Source organism: Chiroxiphia lanceolata, chromosome 1 (genome assembly GCF_009829145.1).
Source record: "Chiroxiphia lanceolata isolate bChiLan1 chromosome 1, bChiLan1.pri, whole genome shotgun sequence".
Lineage (NCBI taxonomy): Eukaryota > Metazoa > Chordata > Aves > Passeriformes > Pipridae > Chiroxiphia > Chiroxiphia lanceolata.
This window is the reverse complement of record NC_045637.1, coordinates 137,639,690-137,662,181: the sequence shown is the minus strand read 5'-3', so window position 1 is coordinate 137,662,181 and position 22,492 is coordinate 137,639,690. Positions and strand designations below refer to the sequence as shown.

The window sequence follows — 22,492 nt, the reverse complement described above, 5'->3', positions numbered from 1 at the left end:
TGCCCAAGTGCTCTTGCTGTCCTGGATGCATGTTACAGGCACTGCTCTCGCTGATCGAGGGATGGCGAAGGTGCTGTGCTGTCTGAGGGGTACTTGTTAGCGGGTGCGATTTGCAGTCACAGCTGCTTTGACTTGGTCTATAAATATACCTGTAGTAGGACATGTGTTTTAGTTTGGCCTCCTGTCCTTATAAGGTAAACCTAAACACAAGTTAGTTTTCCAGGTTAAGCCTTAATGCTGTTGTCTGCTTTTTCCCCCCAGTAGTTCCATTTCTGATTTGGTTCATAATTTCTGAAGGATGTGGAAGGAACTGTTTTGATTGCATTGGATAACAAAACTAATAATGGTGTTTAATAGAAAATTGCTTTCTTTCTAGTCTAGTTCTTCTAGCCTAATTCTGAAATCAAAGCTAAAAAAATAGTGTTGTGTGATCAGTCCTGTATATACACATTTATTAAACCATCCTTATGTCTAAGACAGTGAGTTCAAATGCAGCTGAGGACATCCAGCACAGCATATGATCAGTACCATGGCTCTAATTACTCCCTCTGCTTGGATCCACGAAGTATTGCACCAAAAGATGGATATCAGCAAGGCTCGTAGATGATTGCATTCACTACCTGCTGCAGTAGGGGAGACGGGGCATACGCTGGATTTATGGTTTTGTCCTGTGTAATAAGACACTGTGGAATGAAGCCAGAGTACCTTGAGAAAAATCCTGGAGATGTGATGGCTGTGAGTCCTCAGGATGTTAGGAGAGGAGTGCTGCTGGGCAGGGAGGAGAGGGCTTTGCCGAGGCTCTTGGTGCTCGCAGGGGGCAGCATCCGTGCTGTGGCAGAGGGACAACATTTTGCCATGTTTGGCCATTTGGGGAAGTAACAATCAAAGGTCTTTTCAAACCACTTCTTGCTTACCCCTGTAGCATCTTATATCAGTCATTTAGCCATGCATTAGGAGGGAACTGGTACATTTTAGAGGGCCTTTGGAGAGGAGAGAGCCAGTCTGACACTCCCCCAGTTCTGGCTAATGGCTTAGGTCTGGAAAGTGGTGGCAGGCGATGGTGTCACTCTGTCTCCAGTTCAACTGTGGAAAAGAGGTATTTCCCTCACATTCCTGGTCTTGATCTCAAGTTGTGTTTGCTGCTGAGGAGGACAGGTAATCAATGGAGTTCTCCCTGAAGTATCTGGGAAATGAAGGAGGGTGAGAGAAAGTGATTAGTCCTGAAACTTGCATGTTTTCATGTAATTGACATTGATTTAACTGGTGATTTTTTTAAAGACAAAATTAAATAAAAAACGAACCATCAATATCTTCCTTGTGGCTGTTAAGGGTACCATCCCAAAATGCAGCACTTTTGAGGCAGTGGGAACAGAACTAACACAGGTCTGTTGCTGTGCCATTTTCCTTGGGCTGTGAAGGAGGGGAGCAGGCACCTGGGCCGTGCACCTAGGGGAGCAGTGGGAACCGAAGGAGCAGAAGGCATCAGGCACACGAGCCCAAGCTTCATCATCCCCTCAGTTACCCAGTTCATTGCAAACCACGCCTTGATTAAAATGAGGGTGGTGGTGGAAGAGGCAGATCCCATTCATCCCAGCAGCCATGATCCATATTTGAGGTGGTGCACTGGCAAAGCAGATCCTCCCTTTTTCCTTCCAGCAGAAGCCTGACCTGCATTCATCCAACTAGCATGACAGGCCTTCCTCAAGTGGTAAACAACCCCCCTGGCTGGAGGTATTTAATTTTTCAGATCTTTGGTCCTGAAAAACCAAATCATTGTCCTGTCATGCCTGTAATATTGCCTCCCATAGTTACAGCACATACCAAGCTGTGTAGCTAGGCAGACATCCGGCCTGCAATTCTCCCCATAGGCTGTTATAAAAGCCAATTAGGCTGTTACTTAATTTTCCTCCCTTTTTTTTTTCCCCCTTATGCACAAGGGGAAGCAGTTAAAAGTCTCCCCTAGCTACATTATGTAAATTTTCAAGTAAATTCTCCCTGAATTGTAATTCAGCAGGTTTATTGTTAAAAATGTCACCTGACTCCAGCGGGTACACGAGCTGCATCCAGGGAGGGGTCACACAATGTCCTATTAGATGTGTGTAGATGGGGGAGAAGCTTCTCAGCACCTCCTGTGGTGTTACTCTGTGCTGAGGCAGCAGCAGCAGTGTGTGTGTGGGCGGGTGAAGGCGAGAGTAGGAGGGAAGCAGGCACGGTCCAGACTATCCTGCTAATATTTATTTGGATTCCAACCACTTCCCAGCCCAGGCTCTGATGGCTTTGGGGACAAGCAGAGCATCACATAATGCCTACGCTGGCAGATACTGAGCAGTCAGCTGGGAAGCAGTGAAGTGAAGAAGTCAGATGAACCCTGCTCAAATTCAGACCTCTGCTTATGCAGCTTTTGTTAATAAAGCCCCTCGACATTATTACGTATGGAAGAAAACACTGAAACTGTGGTGGTTTTATTTTGTATGCATTTGTATGCAATCAGTTTTCTTCTGCTCACTTTATCATACCTAATGTATGTCCCCTCACATGAGATGTTCCCATTGAAACACGTGGGAACTCAGCATGCAAGAATTTATCTTGGATCTGTCCTATGCAGTGGTACTGTGTGCCCAGGACTCTGGGGAATGAAGAACAGGGGACTGGCATGAGCCCTTTGGGGGTAGATTGTATCTGTGGTGGGCTCCATTTTCCCCCACAGAATCCTTAATCCTCTTGTAGGAGATATCGCAGGAACTCCACATTCTTCCTCAGCAGAGTCTTCCCTCTCCCCTAATAGACTTGACACAACTCCCCAGCCAGTTCCTAGCCACTCAGGTGTGATGAAAACTCTGAGCTCTTGGTATGTGGAGATACTGTTTTCATATGCAAATGCTATCCAAAGATATGTGGTAATGCTCTGGTGCTGAATTCCAGTGAGGGAGAGGGATTTCAGCAAAATTTAAAGTGTCAAAGCACCTCAGAAAAGGGTATTGCTGGTTTCCAGAGGCACAGAGAGACTGAACAGAGCTCTGGACCTCCCTGAAGCTGACCCAGGGATTCTGCTTAGATTCGTTTACAGAGTAGTCTGATGTGATTCAGGCAAAGACATCATCAGCAATAATGAACACACAACTTCTTGCTTTGCTTGCTTTATGGTTTAATATATCTTTTTGCTAATTATAAGCTATAGGATACCTGATTATTCTGGCCTTTGTTTTTAGAAAAAAACAGGTGGACTAGCTTAAGCATGAGCCTTCTGCAGGAGTCTAAGAGTGGAATTTGAACAGAACAAGATACAATAGTTCCAGTTGGAAGGGACCTACAGATTTGGTCCACTGTGACAAATGCTTTGAGTTGGATTAGACCAAATGCCCTCCCTAGGTCCAGTCCAGCATAAATTATTCTAGGATCCTAAATGTTTTGAGAAGTGTCTTGCAGAACAAGTGAAGGCATGAATTCAAAGTGAAATGGATATTTTGCAATTACTCCTTGATAGAGAACTCTACTCTGCAATTGGGCCATTGGTTCAGCTAAAAGTAGACACACAGGCCTGTATGGGCTATGTGTATCTGCAGGGGCAGCTATTGGGAAGCAACAACTCCAGGCTATTTCCCTGGATTGCCCTGTGCATCCCCTTTATCATACCACCCAAATTTCTCGAGCCACATAGACACTAATAATACATTCCACAATCTTGTGTGTGATTTCCTATCCCTTGTATCTCAAGGCAGTGAAGAAGTGGGATGGTTCTTCCACCCAGTACCCAAAGCCTGAACAGACCATTGAATGAACAGTTATTTGGCAGCATCTGCCATAGCAGCAGCTTTCTGTAGGTTATTTTAATGGATTTATCACACTCTGAACTAAGCCCTGACCATCTGTTCTGTCCTCTCATTACAAATGCAGAAAAAGCTAATTCATGATTGCATCATAAAAAAGTAAAATATAAATGATTTAATGATTATATATATGATTAATGATATAAATTATTAAAATTTAATAATTTTAAATGTCATGCTTCACACTCTGATTGGGGAAGTGGCTCTCTTCAATAGGCTGACTTCCCTGATAACAGAGTTTGCCTCTTTCCCAGCAAACAGGAATTCCTGAGGAAAAGGCCTCACCAGAACAAGTTTTATTCCCAGTCATTCATCTTAAATGTATTTTTAAATCTGGGATTCACGTAAGTGAAGTTATGAATCTTCTTTCTTTCTCTCATAGGTGAGCCCCCAAGGTTTATTTTTAATGAATTTTTTTTTCAGGGAAAGGACAAATTCATGTTCTTTAAAGTCTGCCCAAAGTCTGCATTTCCTCCATCTCACCTTCACTTAGATGCAGGCACTTCTGGAAGAGTCACCCACTGTTTTTGTGCTGGTGACTCACCTTCACTGTAGTGCTCTTGGTTCAAAGATAAGCAGAAAGCAGGAGGCTGTGTGTGCGTTCCCTGCTGTCGAGTGACCTTCAGATCTTTTGTACTGCCACTGTCCCACCAGCAGCAGAAATGGTTTAGCTGGGAATTCAGGTTCTGATTGACTTGTGAGAATAAGACCTCTTGGCAGCATCTGTCCTCTGGAAATGTTCTACTAAGAATGGATGTATTTGAACAAGTTAAGAGGTCAAGAAGTAATATCTTGGTCCTATATTTTTTTTATGTGGTACATCCTCCTGAACCAGCACCTCTTACCAGTGTGAAGTGTTGTGCCCTGGGTCTGCAGCAGCTTCAGCAGAGCTTTCAGCACCCCTAAAGGCTGTGACCCAGCGGGAGTTTGATGGGGCACTTGAACACACTGCCAGCTCCCTGTGAGAGACACCTGCCTTGTGGCCAGACAGGAAGGCTGAACTTGCCTCTTGATTTCACTAGGGAAGGAATTATGGAGTAATGAACAGGACTGTTGATAAAGTAGGTGGATAGTGGAGGGTGTGAAATATCTCAAAATTAATTCGGTATCTGTGGTTTTGGAGGCTGTTTTGTTTCGATTTTATTTTCCCAGCTATATAAAAGCAGATTGTGATTTTATCAAATGGATGTGTGATTTGAAAAATAAGAAATGTATTAAGGTAGAAGCAGTGCAAGAGACTCTAGTTCAAAAAACTGCTTAAGGGATGTGCAGGTACACAGTTCTGCACTACTTGTGTGCCTTAAACTCATTCTTTCAGCAGTACTTAAAGATTCAGTTAAAAAAATTGGTCACCAATTGTCTGTTGGAAAAGCTAGCATTCTGTTCTCAAGGCATGAGCTGGTTTTCCATTTCATGAAAATGGAGTTTCTGGTGGCAATGTGGCCCAGCATATCCTGTTCCTGGAGAAACAGGAGTTGGGTTTCATTTCCAGTACCTATCTGAACAACTCTAAGCTGAGCAAAAACTTCTCCTCCAGATTCATGTGATATAAAGACTGGCCAGGTCTGCAGGGACAACTACTTCTGTGGGAACTTCAGGTGAGGAGCCTTTTAAAAGACAGAGAGTACTGAGTCAATGCTGCTGTGATAAGTGTTTTGGTCCATATTTGCTCCACAAGAAGAGGGTAGAAAGAATCAGAGTAGGCTTTAGGTTTCACTTAAAGTATGGTTCCACACCATACTGCCATTCATCTAGCAAGGACAATTATGATAGGTCATGTGCTAGCGCATTTATTAGTGTGTTGCTTTAATTTTTGAGTGACAAGCAAAGATACCTTCCCACCCCGCCTAATGTTCAGCAGCGTTTCAGTATCAAAACTGAGCACAGACCTGACTGAAACCTGTACTGTTGCTTACTGCTGAATTTCTGTGGTCAGTAAATACACAACAAGTGGCAACAATGCACTAAATCAGCAGCAGCCCCATGGTGAGGCAATGGAACAGGTTGCCCATAGAAGCTGGGGATGCCCCATCCCTGGAACTGTTCAAGGTCAGGTTGAATGGGGCTTGGAGCAACTTGGTCTGGTAGGAAGTGTTCCTGCCCACACCAGGTGGGTTGGAATGAGATGATCTTTAAGTTCCTTCCCAACTCAAACCATTCCATGAATCTGTGACTCTCATCCCTCCTCTGTCCCATGGTAACAAAAGCTACAGACTAATCCCTGTGTAAATAACTGCAGATTTCTGACCAGAGGTTTTGCTCTGAAGAAGGTGCCCTGACCATTGGAGCAGTGTGATCCTTGGCACATGTAACACTGCATCCTGAACTTGGCCTGTATTTCATGTTATTTGTGTTTTAGAACCGTACCACATGCCACACGGCACTTGGCTTGTGGAAACTGCCATGAGATACTTAGACCCAACATTAAATTTGGCCCAGTGCTGCAAAGCCCCAGTTCCTGTCAGTTCCTGATATTTAGCTGTCTTGTCATTGGGAATTCCTGAATAGCCCGATGTTTGGGCTTATAGTCCCTGACTTTTTTGCATATTTTTATACCTAAGGGCCAACCTTCAGTTACCTAGTTCTCTCTTTGGTACTGCAGCTCCTATTAATTACATTAGAAGTCTGCAGCAAAAAGAGTGTAATGAAAAGAAACTGGCACTCACAGCACGATTCTTCTGCATGATCTACCATGGATAAACTGTGTCTTAAGAGTGCCTAATTTCCAACTTTGGAAATTAGATATCATTACCAACATCTGTTACATCTTGGGACACTAAGTAGACCTCCAGTCTTTCATAATTTTTTCCCTACTGCCAATTAAAACTAATGACTTGCCATTTTGAAAAACCTTTTGACTCTTTAATATCTTTTTGACACCTGTCCTTTAAGGAATCTTCTTTCAAACTCTGTCACTAAAAGCACCTTTTTCAGTGAAATTCGTATTGAAATGGAATTAAAAGCATGCTATGGCGTGGGGTTTTTCCTTCAAATCCTTATAGCTAGGAAGCACTGCTGATCTATAGAAGAATGTGTGCTGATTTTGAATGGGATAGAGTTAATTTACTTCACAGAAGCTGGTATGGGGCTGTGTTTTGGTCTTGTGCTGGAAACAGCATTGATAACACAGGGATGTTTTTGTTATTGCTGAGTAGAGCTTACACAGAGCCGAGGCCTTTTCTTCTTCTCACCCCATCAGTGAGCGAGCTGAGCGTGCACCAGAATCTGGGAGGAGACACAGCCAGGACAGATGACCCCAAGTGATCAGAGGGATATTCCATAGCATATGACATCGTGCTCCATATATAAACTGGGGGGAAAAGAAGGAAGGGGGAGGATATTTGGAGTGATGATGTTTATGGTGGTGGTGGAGCAGTGGTGGAGTCACCATCCCTGAAGGTGTTTGAGAGAAGACAGGACACAGCACTTAGAATGGTCTAATTGACATGGTGGTGTCTGGTCAAAGGGTGGACTTGATGATCTCAGAGGGCTTTTCCAACCTCCCTGATTCTGGGATTCTGTTTGTCTTCCCAAGTCACTGTTATGCATGCTGGAGCCCTGCTCTCCTGGGGATGGCTGAACACCTGCCTGCCCATGGGAAATGGTGAACGAATTCCTTATGTTGCTTTGCTTGCATGTGCAGCTTTTGCTTTAGCTATTAAACTGAGTTCTTTCACTTTTCTGATTCTCTCCCCCATCTTACCAGAGGGGGAGAGCACAAGCAGCTGTGTGGGGCTGAGCTAATGGCTGGTGTTAAACCACGACAGGATGTGGATTAGAAAATACAAGAGATGAGTATCAGAAACAGTAAGACAATCTAGGAATATCTCCTGGAAACGGCAAGAGAAAACAATAAAAAAGAAATGGGGAACAGTGAGACTACAAGCTGTGGTACCAGCCAGTGTGCACTGAGGTCTCTGGTTGGGTAGTTAGCTCAGCCTTTCTTGCAACAGAAGGGTGAAGGGATTTTGGAGCAGTTTCTGCTTCACAAGAACTTGGCACCATGTTTTAAAGCAAACTTGCACAACATTGGCACCACAGAAAGGAAACATGTTACACACTATGGAGCCCATGAAGGGGTTTGTTACTTTTGGAAGTTTTATGCAGCGAGGATGAGGGAGCAGTGGACAGCTCTAAAGGTTTACATAGACTGGAAGAATTTTGGTCACAGCTAGACCTCCACAGAAAACCTAATGGCACTGAACTTTCTCGTAGAGTCTTTTGCTGAAGAGCCTTTTTTGTCCCTTTTTCTAAAATAGGCAAAGAGATCTTGCATAACCTGTAAAAGGAAATATGAGGCCCTTCTCCATCTGCTCCTTAAAAGGAGGAAGGTGATCAATTCTCTCAGGCATGGCCCAATCCAAATGGTGTATTAGACATGTCCTGGGAATATGCACCCAGATGAGCCTTGTAGAAATGTTTAAACATTTTGTTTTCAGTTCTGGAATGGGATGTGCTTCTCAAGCCTGGGGGAATTCTTCACTGGAGCCATGGGCACAGCTACAGGTCCTTGGTTAACATCAAATAAAAAAGTGTGGCATCTCTTGACTTACTTAACAACTGAAGTGCAGTTTTCAGAGTAACAATTTGAGATTGTAGTGTTTATATTCTGCCTAGATCTTATTTCTGACACCCAAATGTGTTACAATTTTGAAGTGACAGACTCAGATAATACAAAACTAAAAATTTTGAGTTGACATGAAACAACCCTCATCCAACATTTTTGGATCATCAAATTCTTCATTATACAATGCAGGGTACAGTATTTGGTTTTATTTGTTTAGATAATTATTTTATGTAAAGTGAGCTTATATGTCTAGAATTTTCCCAATTTTTATTTTTAAAACTGCATTTTGTCTTTTTTCCCCCCCATATTGACTTTTATTAGAAACAACAGAAATTGCTTTCTTTTCAAGACCTCCTCAAACACAGTAAGTCACACTTTAACATTATGGTTCCAGTACAAAATAATGAGATTCCAATGTAAGAAAACTATACAAAATGATAGCTAGCAGGAAATTAATTCTTATTTTACTTCAATTTACTGCACTTTCAAAGTTGTAGATGTCTATACCGAGTCATACCTGTCAGGGAGAGCATATGACCTTCCACCCCCCTACCTGCTACAGAGCAATGATAAGAAACACATCCTCACCTTCCTCTCAGTTCTACCAGCATAGCATGCATTTTGTTTCCAGAGTTCTTTTTCCTTCTGATGTCTAGAGTGCTGCTGAACATAAGGTAAAAAAATAAGCATGCAGCCATATAAGTGAATTTACAACAGAAAGATAAAATGTTCCCCAGGGGCTACCAGGAAATCATGCTGCATGTCAGAGGAGGAAGGAGGGGGAGTGGTGGGATCATGCTCATAAGCAGTAATGAATACAACAGATACAAATGTCCTCAACATAAAGTGGTCAATGCAAGTGGTTCTGCTTATGCAAACAGTAAAAAACTAAGTGAACACAGAACAAATTTTTAAATCACATTTTTGGTGGGCAGGAAGTAAATGCCTTGTTGTTCACATTCTGAAATTCTTCTGAAATTCAGTTCTGTACAACATTGTCTGCACTGGCCCAACTGCTGTACAGGGCATTTTCTCAGTTTTCTATGGTAAACTCAATTCATAGTGGTGCTCCCTGAAATACTCCAGCACATTCCTGACAGTTTCACCAGGAAGTGTTTACTGGAGTTACTGGCTGTAGCCAGTATTTTACCTCTCTTAGATGCACCACCACACTTCAGCAACACCACATTACCCAAGGCTGCAAGAAATACAAATTCCTTGTCTAAAACTGCTGCCTTCTCGGAGTCCATTTTATCTTCAAGTGAAAAATAAAGAATTTAAACAGAGATCACACGAATTAATTTATCAGTCATCTCTTCCCTGTGCCAGGACAAACAGTATTTACTTTCAACTAGAGTACCTTATTATCTGTAAATATTAACTCTGCCAAGTTCTAAGAAATATATACATGGGATGTTTTCTACAGAGGCTGAAAGTGTACCATTATCTTCATTCTAATTCTCATTTCTTGGGTTATTTCACACAAAAATTGTTCAGTTGTTTTTAGGTGACTTGTTATTTCACCAGATGTCATATTTTCTTGCTTCATGGACAAGTAGTTTCTATAAATTTGCATGGGAGTAGAAGGAAAATAAGAAAAAAAATACTGTATTGGAAATAATCTAAACCTATTTAATAAGCATTTTAATGTTAGCACATAACAAATATTGATTACCAAATTTTAATCTATAGTTTTACAGTTTGGTCTTAAAATAGTACAAAAAAATTTAACAAAATTTCTAAGCTTTGAAGCTGGATACCAAAAATTCATTTAATTAAATGTTTAAGACAACATACCAGATATGCTTATTTTTGATAGTTAGATATGAAACCCTGTGTTTCAAAAATACAGCACTGCAAACATCTTTAAAATATTTATTTGGTGAAATTTGTCAAGATGATTAAATACGTTTGTATTGATCCGCCTTTGCACTTCCCTGTTTGATCAAAAAGCCTGGCTCAAACATTAGATCTACAATATATTCTTGAGGAGGAAGCAGAAGCCCAGCTATTCCCTTGGGAAAGTCGTCAACCAATTTAACTTCATTCCAAGCTCTGTTATACTTGCCACGAACTAAACTACAGCCAATGCCAATTCTGTCCGCTATCACCTAAAAATGAAAGAAGTAGTAGTTAATCACAGTTCATCCATGTAGCTTCTGTGATGTACAGCAAGGCCCAGAGATGCTTAAAAAGCAAACAAATACCTTAAAAGTGAAGTGTTTCCTTGAAACAGACTTTATAAACCTCTCAAGCGTGCAAACCTTTATTGTTCATTCTGCTTAGGAAGTGTAGGCTTTTAAATATTATTTTGAGCATATTCAATGCACATCATGAAAAATATTAATTTTAACTCTTTTCAGATACTGATACATTTATTTATTAGATCTCAAATGAAGTGCAACAATATCCAGCAATGTTTTTTTTCTAGTTGGAAGACATAATTCTGAATAGTATTTTGAAGTGTATTCAAGCAGTGAGGTGTAGGCCCAGTGCACACATACAGCTCATATGAAATATTGAGGGTAAAAATGTAATATTTTCATCAGCGTAAGTTTAGGACTCTTGCTTCGCTCCAAAGCACACTCCTTGCTTTTCAGCCCTGGAAATGTGGGAAGCAATGAAATGCAAGGCAAGTGCCTGCTAGATGAAACACCTGCCTTTCCTCTGTGCTGCACTATCACAGACAGACCTATAATGGTTTCCAGCTACAAAACTGCTTTCTCACTATGCATCTGCTGTGAAGGAATGAAGTCCTGGAAGATTTTTAACTTGTTACAAATGGACAAGGATATCCATTGCTTAGAGTGCTGTGGCTTTAAGAGATGAGCTGTTCCCTACAAAGGTTTCTTAGGACAGTGGAGGATAATTAATTCACAGTCTCAGACCATTCATAAAATAAGTTGGGAACTTTCTCTCCCCATGGATACCATAAATTTAGGGTTGTGCTCCTTCTCCTGTGTACTCTTTCCTACATCCTTCCAGCTCAATGTGCTAGGCCCTTGCTTCTCTTTTCCTTTCCATCCAAGAAAGAGAAAAATCCAGCTAAGGAAAAAGTATGGGACAGATAACCAGACTGCACCAGTACGTCTTCATATGAAGAAAGAAGAAATGAAACTTCCCAGAAGTTAATGCTTGTGAACTTCTAAGAAACTAGAACATAAAAGCTGTTATATACTATCATCGAACACTGGATAGATACCAAACAAAAACTGTCCCAGCAAGTTTACATTTGCAGCATGGAAAAAGAAGGAAGCTGCATAATTCAATATTCTACAGTTTACAGAAAACGTAAAATGTTTAGACTCTAAATCAAATGTTTTGGCTTTTTGCCATTTATCAAGTATTCTGCTCATATCACTTAAGACAATTTAATGACAACAAGATTGCTTACAGAAAGAGGCAGTGTTGGCTTTCATTCACTGGGAAATCGACTTTGCTGGTGAAAAATTACTAAAGCGTATACAATAGATTTTACATGAATAAAAATATGGTATTATACTGATGCAAGTATAGTTTTGAATATCCACTTAAAATCAATATGTTATGTTGCAAAATAAATGTTAATGTACCTTGAAAAGTAAAGCCCTGTGATAGAACGTCCCTTTTTTGATTTTCCCGATAGGCACAATGTTGCATTTCAGTTCAAATTCTATTTCACTTATGTGAAGTTCCCAGCTGAAGTCATGTAGTTTGTCTCTTTCAATAGAGCCACCCATCCTGTCTGCAACAAACCTGTTCCAAATGCATACGGGGATCAATTACACCTACAGTTCCTCTTGTATTTATCACAAAAATGTAGCAAAATGAAATGTATACAACCAATAAGTGAATGAAATATGAGACTAATACTTTTTCTATGTTTGCTTAATTTTTCTAATGCAGTAATTGGTATTTTAAGTATGCTTACTATAAATGTAGATAACCATAACTCAGGTCATTCAAATTTGTCACAGACCTAAACCAAGGTGCAAAAACTGCCAGCAGAGATTCTGGAGAGGGCTAGTATAGGCATAAAGTCTTCAGAGAAAATTATCAATTACTGAGGAAGTAATTACAGAAGCTAGCGTTCATCTTCGCAGATAACAGATTAGGTGAGCTACATATTACATTTGTTTGAAATAGTAATAAAACCATGAGAATATGACAAAAATAAAGCCATAGGTAATGATGCCAACACAGAAAAGCAACTATATTCATGGAAGGTACTTCTACATGTGCTTTCTTACACTGAAGCCTGTATTTTGGCGATGAGGGGTGAATGTGTATCCATTAAAACAAATGGCTCAGTCACAGAAACAGATCAGAACTCACAATTTGTGCCAACTCTGCCAAAAGGATGTCTTTTGGGTGAGTGCACACACACAAGACTAAGCCCTGATTCATAAGTCCCCACCTCCTCATACACACACCTTCACCTCCCTATGCATGGTCCCTGTATGGAAAGACCTTTGTTCCCTGCAGTGTCTCCAGCCACAGGCACAAGGGTTATTGAGGGGCTCTTACCCTGGACAAGATGTCACAGAGCTGACATGGAAATCACAAGCCATTGCTTCAGACAGGGAGCTAAAATCTGCATCCCCTCCTCTACGGAAACTGTGAACAGGTTCTGTCTGCACAGCACAAGCAAGGCAACCTCCGAGGCCTCATTTCTCAAACCGAGGGCTGAGGAAGCACTGGTTCCAACAGCACAGGCATGGGGAGCTATCACCAGGCAGGTTGGATGTGGTATCTTGAAGCTGGGAATTACTGGGTGAAGCTGGAATAGTGTGGGCTCCAGGCAGTCCCTCACGCTGTGTGTGCCCACGGCCAGCCCTCACTGAACACAGCAAAGCTGCCTGAGCTGACGTGCTCAGCAGTGCCGTGTGTGCACAAAGGTGCGCTGTGTTTGTTCCAAAGGACACATCCAGCACTGCTGGTGTTCCCTCATCCAGCCTGACCCCTTCTCTGGTGAGCAGAGCAGGAACTCTGCCCAGGCTGCCAGGCTGCTGAGGGATGCAGCAGCTGCCTTTTCCTCCCCTCCCTGTTGAACGCACGCTATTCAGGCAGCCACTTAAAATGGAACACGCACAGAAAAATCCCCAGAAAAAAAACGTTCTGCTTAAATTTCCCGTGATTGTTTCACTGGACTGTGTGTCTGCAAGTATTTCACTGGTTAGAAGACTGAACTTTAAAGAGCATTTTATGGATTCCACCTTGAGGAAGGCAGCATGATTTATACACAGCTGGATAGTTAAGGATGAATATCTGTCCTTTCAAACTCTGCAATCAACAGAAAAGTCATTCCTCAATATCACATTAGACCACTTCATTAAAAATGAAAGTTAGTGAAAGTAACAAATTTTGTGAGACTCAGTGGGATCTGACACCAAACTCTCCAGATTCAGGAGGCAGCCAGGAAACTGCTAAGATAATAAAGGTTAAACTAAGGAGAAGATGAAAGCAGTCACACTGCTTGGAGGTGACAGTGATTGGTGCCCAGGCTGAATAGTCAGTGTAACTAATGAATCACACATTGATAACAACAGTCTGTACATGCACCAATGCAATATTCTGGCACTATTAAAACATCAGGATATTAATTACAACAGGATCTAAAAACTGCATTAGAAAACTTGTCTCATGCTTTTGGCTCTATAGGAAAAGAAAATACAAGAGAGTTCCTGTCCTGAGGGGCTTCAAAACCAAGTAGATAAGAAACATAGTAAGAGAAAGAACAGATATGATACATGTAAGCTGCAACTGTCTTGACTGTTAGGTTGGGGTTCTAGCTTGTGTTTTTAGGCTTTGCAGCACCTGGGTCTCTGCAGCTCCTTGATGATATAGATGCTATAGGGAGCTGATGTGTTCATTGGAAAGGATCAGTACAGTTTCATATAAATGTGAAAAAAAAACCCTAAAATTGCCCGTATGAATATTTTCAAAATGAAAAATTTACATCCTTTTGTTACAAGTGATACTTTATTTCAAAAATATTAAGCTAAAGCACCAGAATTAGAACAAGAAGCTTAAAATCTAAAATCATGTCAACATGCTGGAACACAGCTGATTTGTATTCCAGTTAAGAATGGGAAAAAACCCGAATTTGGAAAAGTTGCTCTTGGATAAGAAAAGTTATTTTACTAATTCAACTTTTGGGATATAATTTGGTACTCACTGTGCAAGGGCCACAACCTGTTCCCGGGTAGTAGTTAGTGGTAGAATTGTTTTGGAAGCATCATTAATGTAATCCATTAAAATGATGTCAGATGGCGGTAGCCAAAGTGAATTTTCTAGATTTATTTCTTCCGGGTCTTTAGGTGTAATATCAGTAACTTCTTTTGCTTTTTCCTCTTCTTTTTTCCCCTTTCCTTTTCTTACATAGAAAAAAAAAACCATTTATTTAGAATACTGTAATCTCTAAAGTTCAAATTCAAATACAGTAGTTCTCCACCAGGACATTTACACAAATTGATTAGGGAGGGATGGAAAGTAGGAGAAATCTTTTCTCTTAACAACGAATATCCAAAATGTATAAAGCTGTAGAGAACACTTGTGGAACATTCCCGCAGGAGATGGTTAGGAACCAAGTGTCACTATCTCTACATTAACAGGGTTGTAAATTGTCATTTTATTTTTGTCAATGGCTCTGGTATGTCTTTCCCATATATGGCTTATCTGGAGGAGGAGACTCTTACCTACTACATACAGAAAGATCTTTAGACAGTTATGGTTTGGTTCCAATGGATATGAACTAAGAATCATGACCTCCAGTGACTTTTTACTTGATAAAAATCTGGACTTCAAATAAAGGAACAAATGGTATCAAGAGCATGGCTGAAATCTTGAGAGGACATTCCAAGAGATAATCTCTGTACTTGCAAGTCCAGGTTCTTCAAGTGTTATGTAAGCTGCAACATGGCTTGTCAGAGGAAGATTTTACAAGAAGCGTGTGGTTTTGTTGACTTTTTTTCATTGCTCATGCTTCATATTTCACTAATGCTTGGGATCTGAAAATGACTGTGATCCTGAACAGGCATCATAAGCACCCAGCAGAAGTATAAATAAAATGATTGTTCTACTTAGATTGAATATTGTGCATTTCACAAGTTATGCAACAGCTATAAAATCAGTATCTTACCGGAGGTATCGTTAAGGTCTATACAATCAGACAGTTTAGGATTTTTCATTTGTGGGAACACATGAAACTAGTGTTTTTTAAGCATTATGTCTTTTTCAGCATAAATCCTGAATAATTCTACTGTGAAATATGACAAAATTTCTTTCCTTCATTTAACAGCTCTGTCTTCTTTTTAAAAATCTATAGTATTTCTGGTGTTCTTGGAAGGAAAGAGAAAAAAAAAGAAATACAGAACCACTAGAGTACATGGCTCCAGGACACACTATCATTATTGTATGCTCTTCAAATTATTCTTAAAATTTTTACAATGAAACAGAACTCTTAAGATGGAAGGGATTGGGCAAAGCAAAAGGGTGTACATCATTATAAGTAGTTGAATTTAAGCACTTTGTCTGCAGAATACTTTGCAAACTTTTCTTTAACCCATTGAGATTTACCATATTCTCAAAAAGCCCTTTTCATAGGTGTCATAAAGCACATTATTTTAGAGGGATAACCAATTAAGATTTAATCTTAAAATTACAGAAAATTTACCACCCTCTTAAATGAACGTGTAGTTAATAATTTAACTACACGTATACTTGAAAAAAACAGTTTTCTTTATCTAATTTGACTCTATCTAACTATAGCCAGGGAACCTTATAATGCTATATTAAACAGCCTCTTACTTATTCATTTATACACTTATACACTATGGTTAAAAATGCCCTGTTTAAAAAAAATGAATTATTCCAAACTCTCTGGTGTCCGACTTAGCAGGTTTTCAAAGGAACAACTTCTACAAATGCTATAATTCTTGTTTCTTGACCATTTTCTCTCTTTTCCCCCTTTATCCCTTCTCTCCTCCCAGTACTTTCTTTCCCTAGAAAAAGTGCACCATTGAATTACAGTGCTATAGCAGGAGAATTTGTTCCTTATTCCTATGTACTCAAATGACTCTCAGATCACTCATTCTCCTCCTTCCCAGTTTTTAGGAAGAAAACACATGAGAGAGATGAACAGTGATTTGCTTGGGGTTGTTCCTTGGTGGAATAGCTGCTTTAAGGTTGTCTTCCACACCTGTCTCTACCTTACTCCTCAGCTGTTCAGTTCATCATATCTGTCTAATACTTCTCTCATAAGGAACTGTGGAGCTCTTGTTATTTTATACAGCAATAAAATAACCAGTAAGCATTACAGTAGACTTCTACTCTCTTTTTTCCTGCCCACTTTTTTTTTAATCCCCATTTTTTTACCAGTGGGAATTGTGACATCAGAAAAAAAAAATCACTCTCATTTCCCAAAGCCATTTTCCTACTTGTGAGACTACTTGCTGTGAATGCAGAGGAATATTGCAAAGGAGAGATCATGGCACTTAATAGTTTCCAAGCTGTTTCTGAGTCCTGTTGCAACTTCAGTACAGAAGCCCAAGGGGTCACCAGAGCATCAGGGTGAGGAAGAAGGCAAGCCAATACAATATCCTACCATCAAAAGACAGCCATGACACCTATTTTCTTTCCCATTTTACATAGCATAATACCCTGATACTCTTTAGAAAAGGATTAAATGAACATTGGGCAGTATTTACTTAAATGCTGTACTGGAACGTAGCATGGAATAAATACACATTTATTAGTCTACATTAAATACAGTGTTTTAGCCCAGTCAGTGTGTATATCAGATATGCAATTGTTTGATTAAAAGTGCTGCTGTCAATGCAAATACATGTCAAACTATCAGCTAGCCACTTCCTCTACATCTAATTCAAACACTGCCAGCAGACAATTACAACTACCCTTTCTCTGAGCTTTCAACTATGGTTTATATAAAGTAGTATCACTTTTTCAAAGCAATGGCTTTAAACAGTGTTCAGTATTACTTTGCAAAATCATGATGAACAGAAACATACGATCAAAGGAAACAATATGTAGAAAAAAGTCTAAGTGTGTTTGAGACTTGGAGTCAGCTACTGACCTTCAAGTAACTCCCATATATCTCACAAATTAATAATGATGTATGAATTATGGATTCAAAATGAATGACAATGGGGTTATAAATCATACAACTTGATCATGACATTCAAAAGCAATTATTTCATACTTGAAGAAAGAAGTCTTTATATCCCTGCAAGGTTTACTATGGGAAATTGAGCCAGGTATTTATTTCTTCCTAAAGAAAATTTTTTGCTCTTTGAAAGAGTTATGGTTGCTAACAGAGCAGTCATTTACTCTGTAATTGACATAAATTACATTTAAAAAGCAACTATCCAAATGTATCTTCATCTCACACTGTAATAAACAAACATCTTGTCAGAACAGGTCTCTCAGCTCCTGAGACTATGCAAAAAGGCCTGTGGCTTGAGCATGTTCTGAGATGAAGGAACCTGCCACTGGTGCAGAGCAAACACAACTGGGGCTCCACATCTCCCCTTGCCTCTGCTCCCTTTGAGTAAACTGGCATATGAGTGGTGGGTCATGACCAGAGCATGAGGGGAACCAGGAGGACCTGCTCAGTGAGCAGAAGGTAGGACAGGCCTCATAAGACACTCAAGTTGCAATATCTACTCTCGTGCATCCTGAAACAGGAACCTTCCACAATGCAATTCATGGGATCTGTTTCAGGTATCTTCTATGAAATGACTGAAACTGAATTTCAGAAGCGCTTGCAGTCCAAATAACTAGTCAAATGGGAATGTCTGCCTTCTAAGTCAATAACTTTTCGATAGACTAATCTCACAATTTGGATTCTGATTTAAGTCAGAACCTCAACCCTTCACAGTCAGTAGCTATTATCTGTCAACAATTTGCATGTCAGTTCTAAAAAAATTGACATAATTCAAATATATTCAAATATAATTCAAAGTATAATACCCTTAAACCGTTTTCTCTGCTGCTGCTTTTGCTAAGTGAACACCATTGTCCAGAAAACTCCTGCTTTTCCTCCACTGGAGATACCATTGAACTGTTAAGACCACAAACCAGGTTTCAGATTTCTCTCGACTTTCTTACTGCAGATTTCATCTCTCAAGCACAGGTTCATACATACACAGAAATATATAAACAGCATAAGAAATCAGCCATTATCTCAGTCAATAGAATGCCTGTACAGACAGTAGTGTATTATAGTTAATGGATGAGCTCCAAGCTAAATATTGGAAACACAGTACTTCAGCTCCTACAGCAGATGCACCATTTCTCCTTTTGTTCAACCCTGCAGCACTTAGCAGTTTATAATGTCCACCACTGATTAGAACTCACAGCCCTGAGCCATTATCAAGGCTCCCTATACCATAAAGAAAGGAAAATTAGGAAGTCAGGAATGGGACTCACAGAAACCAGCATGATAAATGGTCAGCTCACAAAGTTAGCTAACAGGAAAGCCAAGGAGAGTTGTAGGTTATCTGACATTCCTGTCAAGGACTAGAGACCATCCCATTAATGGCAAGGAGGCTCTAACTGGACTGCGTTTGGAATTCTAGACATTCCCCTGGAATTGGGCAGGTACACTTGGCTTCTCCAAAAGGCACTGTTGTGGTCATGACTGTGCTGCTGTTTTATGGGCAGGACAGTCGGGAGACCACGGCTCAGTTTTCTTCCACAGGAACAAACTACGGGTTAAGTATTTTATACTAGACAAGGACTAGAAATTTGGTCTTGGCTCTCTGAGGTAAGTACCCCAGCAGCTGAAGCAGAAAGCCCTGTTCATTACACCTCATTGTCAGTGATCAGCTACAACAAACCAGAAAGAGACGGCTAAACCCCAAATACCTTGTGGTCAGCTGTCTGCTGAGGGACAGACTCAAATCCTCTTTCTGTAAAAGAAGGAAATTAATTTTTCACTACAAGGGTAGAGGTTCCAGCCTATTTGGTATGAACAGACAGACTGCAGCACTGTACCTTGTGGATCATATGGATCAGGACAAGCCCTGCAAGAGCAAAGCATTTCTAGGCTAGTTGCCATCAAAATCAGGACAGTTCTGAGCACACCCTTCTAGTTCTGAGCACACACACCTTCTAGTCATATATGGAATTTCACTGGAAGAAATTTAATCTAAAAATAAGGATGCATGTAGACAGTGTAGGAACATTTCATGGGTCTAAGTCCTAAACTGAGAAAGAACTTCTACCCTAATTTCCCTGTGTCTTGGTTGTCAAGTTGCAAAATAATAGCATTTCCCTGCCTCCCAGGGATAATGAAAGGAAAAATGTAAATAAATATGAGCTGTTCAAATACAGCATGGGGAGGGAGGACAAATAACCACTAAGACAGACAAAAGAATGTTACTGCAAATAGGAGGTGAAAGCAAGACTCCAAATACATACTTAACATTGTATTTAAGTGTTCAGAAACTGTCACTATTTTCAGTCAGAATTCTATTTTTAATGTTAGAGCAGTAACAGAACATTGAGAACCAGTAAATCTGAAAACCCTACCTTGCTTTTTCTTTACTACCTATTTTTGAAATAGGAGGTGGTGAATCTTGTGCCTTCTCTACTGCAAGACTGAAACAGAAAAAGATTATTTTTGCACGTTATTTGCATGTGAAGCTATGAAAATGGAGTTCTGATTTTAAAGGACAGTAAATATATCGTGGTATGTAAGTGGAAGAAATAACCACTAATAAACCAGATATTGATTCAGGGATCAAAAATTAAGTATGGAATACCAAATTATGGACACAAAAGTAACTGGGGAGTAAGACTGCTGCTGAAGTGCAAGAGCAAGAAGCTGTATCAAAGCCAAAGAAAGAAAACCTGATAGTTAAAGACAACTCTAGGGATCAACAAAGAGCATGGAAGTATAATTTGTCATAGATATTCCCAGACATCTTTATGGTGTCATATACAAGCTTAAAAGGGAAGCTAATGGTACCGTAAACCAAATATGTGATGTGTTGACAGAGAAGAAGGTTTTGGACTTGCAAAATATTGGTAGAGCAATCTTTGATCTGTGATACTGTTTACAGGAAATGGCTCCCAGTTAAACAAGCCCAATACCAACTTCCTGCATTCAAATCTAAGAAGATTTGTTAGGCTGGCTTCAACTTAAACGGAGAAGAAATGGACACAGGTTCTTTATCAAGCCTGAGGTCTTCATACTTGGCTTTGTCCTGCCTCTTGGGACGATGTGCTTAAACTTCCATGCATTTTTCTATCTCTCTAGACAGAGAAAAAAGTTATTTTCCAAATTCTTATTTTATAAAATACGAATCTTTTGCCTTGTAGGACATAAAGCACTGTACTGGCATTAAAATAGATGTGCCTATATATGTGTGTGTATATATGCATGCATGTATATATCTATCTATATATAAAATGAAGTTTGTACTGGAAACAGGGAAAATTATTAAAAAGATGAGCTATTGCAATAAATGGTAGTAGATCTAACATGACTCACTCTTCTTGGGGTTTGGCATTAATGAAGATTATTGCCCGACGGTCAGTAAGCTCTTGCATGCTTAGTTCTTCCAAAGACAAAAATTCTGCTCCAGGTTTTATCTACAAGAAAATTAGCATAAAATATAAGGTGTTTTGTTCAGTTAAAGATGCGGACAAAAAATGTATTTAAAAGAGTAATTTAAAATTCCTAATCTTAAACCAAAGACTCCGTAAGAACTAACAAAGCTATTAAAAATATGTGAATTTTTTTCTTCTTAATTTGCATTTTCTTCATCAATTTTTCTTAGAAAATGTTGTTTATAAATAATTTAACCTGTAGTTATTGTCATTAAGGCATTCCAAACAGTTCCAGAATAAGTAAATGTTCCTGCCTCTGAAGGCTTTATAATACAGGATGGAATTTTCAAAGCAACCAAGTGCTTTAGGAGCAGGTATTTCACGGATTGTCAGTAAGACTGGTATTTCTAATTCATTTGAGTATTTTAAGAAGTCTTTCTCTGATTTAACCTGAACAAGTGATACTGGAGTCAGTCTTTATATACAAACACTTCTTTGTGAGAGAAAGGGTCATGGCTGAGGTGAAAATAAGAACTCTTTACTTCTTTATGTAAAAATAAACAAACAAAACGTCCATAGGTCATTCAGTGTCAAGTTAGTATTAAGTACACTGCAGGGAAAGAGACCAGAAGACCTGAAGTTTAAGAAAGGATCTGGAAAGGAACTAGGTCTGCACAGCTCATATAGGATTGGGAAAAAAATCACAACTAAGGGGTAGCATGAAGATGGTGAGATTTCATCCATGAAGAAAGATAATCAAAAGAGATCTGTGTAACAGCTGTGAAACTTCAGGACATGAAAACAGAGTATTTTCTGTAGCCAGATTCTGGTTTTTTGCTACAGTACTCTTTCTAAATTAACAGGAAAATTTTACTCTTTCTAAGTAAGAGTAGCTATTTATAATAGCTTACCTGACCACAGTCATAGAATCCATTAGTAATGATATTACTTGATGATAAATATCCCAGCCGGCTGTACTTTTGGGAAAGATTGTTATCAAGTAGCTTTTCCAGAGCAGCTTCACTAAACTTATTTTTACGCTTTATTGACAGATTAATTTCTTCTAGGATGTCTAAAGCACTGATAAATAAAATACAAAAGCAAATAAGCACTTGTAAATAAAACACAGTGGCTAATTCATTGTTAAATACTAATTAACTGTTATTATACAGTTCAGAGTTAGTTTGAAGCATGACCAAGGCAAAGACAAATTCACTTCCAAGTGCCAGCCCCGTGCCCTCTCGGCCAGCAAGGCTGTGCTGCACAGAATTTCTTCTCAAGGGGAGAAAAACACCTTCCAATGCTCAAAAGCAAAAGCAATTTCTTTAGGTAGTTAAATGCTACATAAAGAAATGCGGACACGATGCCACAGCCTTTTATCAGAAGGATGTTCAGCACCACAGAGGACTTGAGGAAGAAAAAAGATGTAAAAGGAACAATGTTCAGAGCTGACCATATGACACAGTTTTTCTCTCTCTCTCTCTCTCTTTCTCTCTCTCTCTCTCTCCAGCTGCAATGCAATTTTCAGATTCCAGTTGTGCAT

General features: G+C 39.7%; 1 protein-coding gene across 7 annotated transcripts in view; it reads right to left on the bottom strand.

Moving 5' to 3' along the window:
• Positions 1-10,005: 10,005 nt before the first annotated feature.
• ARMC3 (armadillo repeat containing 3) overlaps positions 10,006-22,492 on the bottom strand; it is a 61,037-nt gene continuing 48,550 nt past the window's right edge. For 6 of the 7 annotated variants that reach the window (XM_032691374.1, XM_032691358.1, XM_032691340.1 and 3 more), the window contains 6 exons: positions 21,861-22,029; positions 20,891-20,991; positions 19,927-19,995; positions 14,552-14,749; positions 11,967-12,129; positions 10,006-10,505 (listed from right to left, as the gene is read on the bottom strand). In XM_032691374.1, coding sequence (XP_032547265.1) covers positions 10,296-10,505; positions 11,967-12,129; positions 14,552-14,749; positions 19,927-19,995; positions 20,891-20,991; positions 21,861-22,029 — 910 coding nt within the window. In that variant the 3' untranslated portion in view covers positions 10,006-10,295. The remainder of the gene's footprint in view (positions 10,506-11,966; positions 12,130-14,551; positions 14,750-19,926; positions 19,996-20,890; positions 20,992-21,860; positions 22,030-22,492) is intronic. The other variant, XM_032691382.1, reaches the window with a different exon arrangement.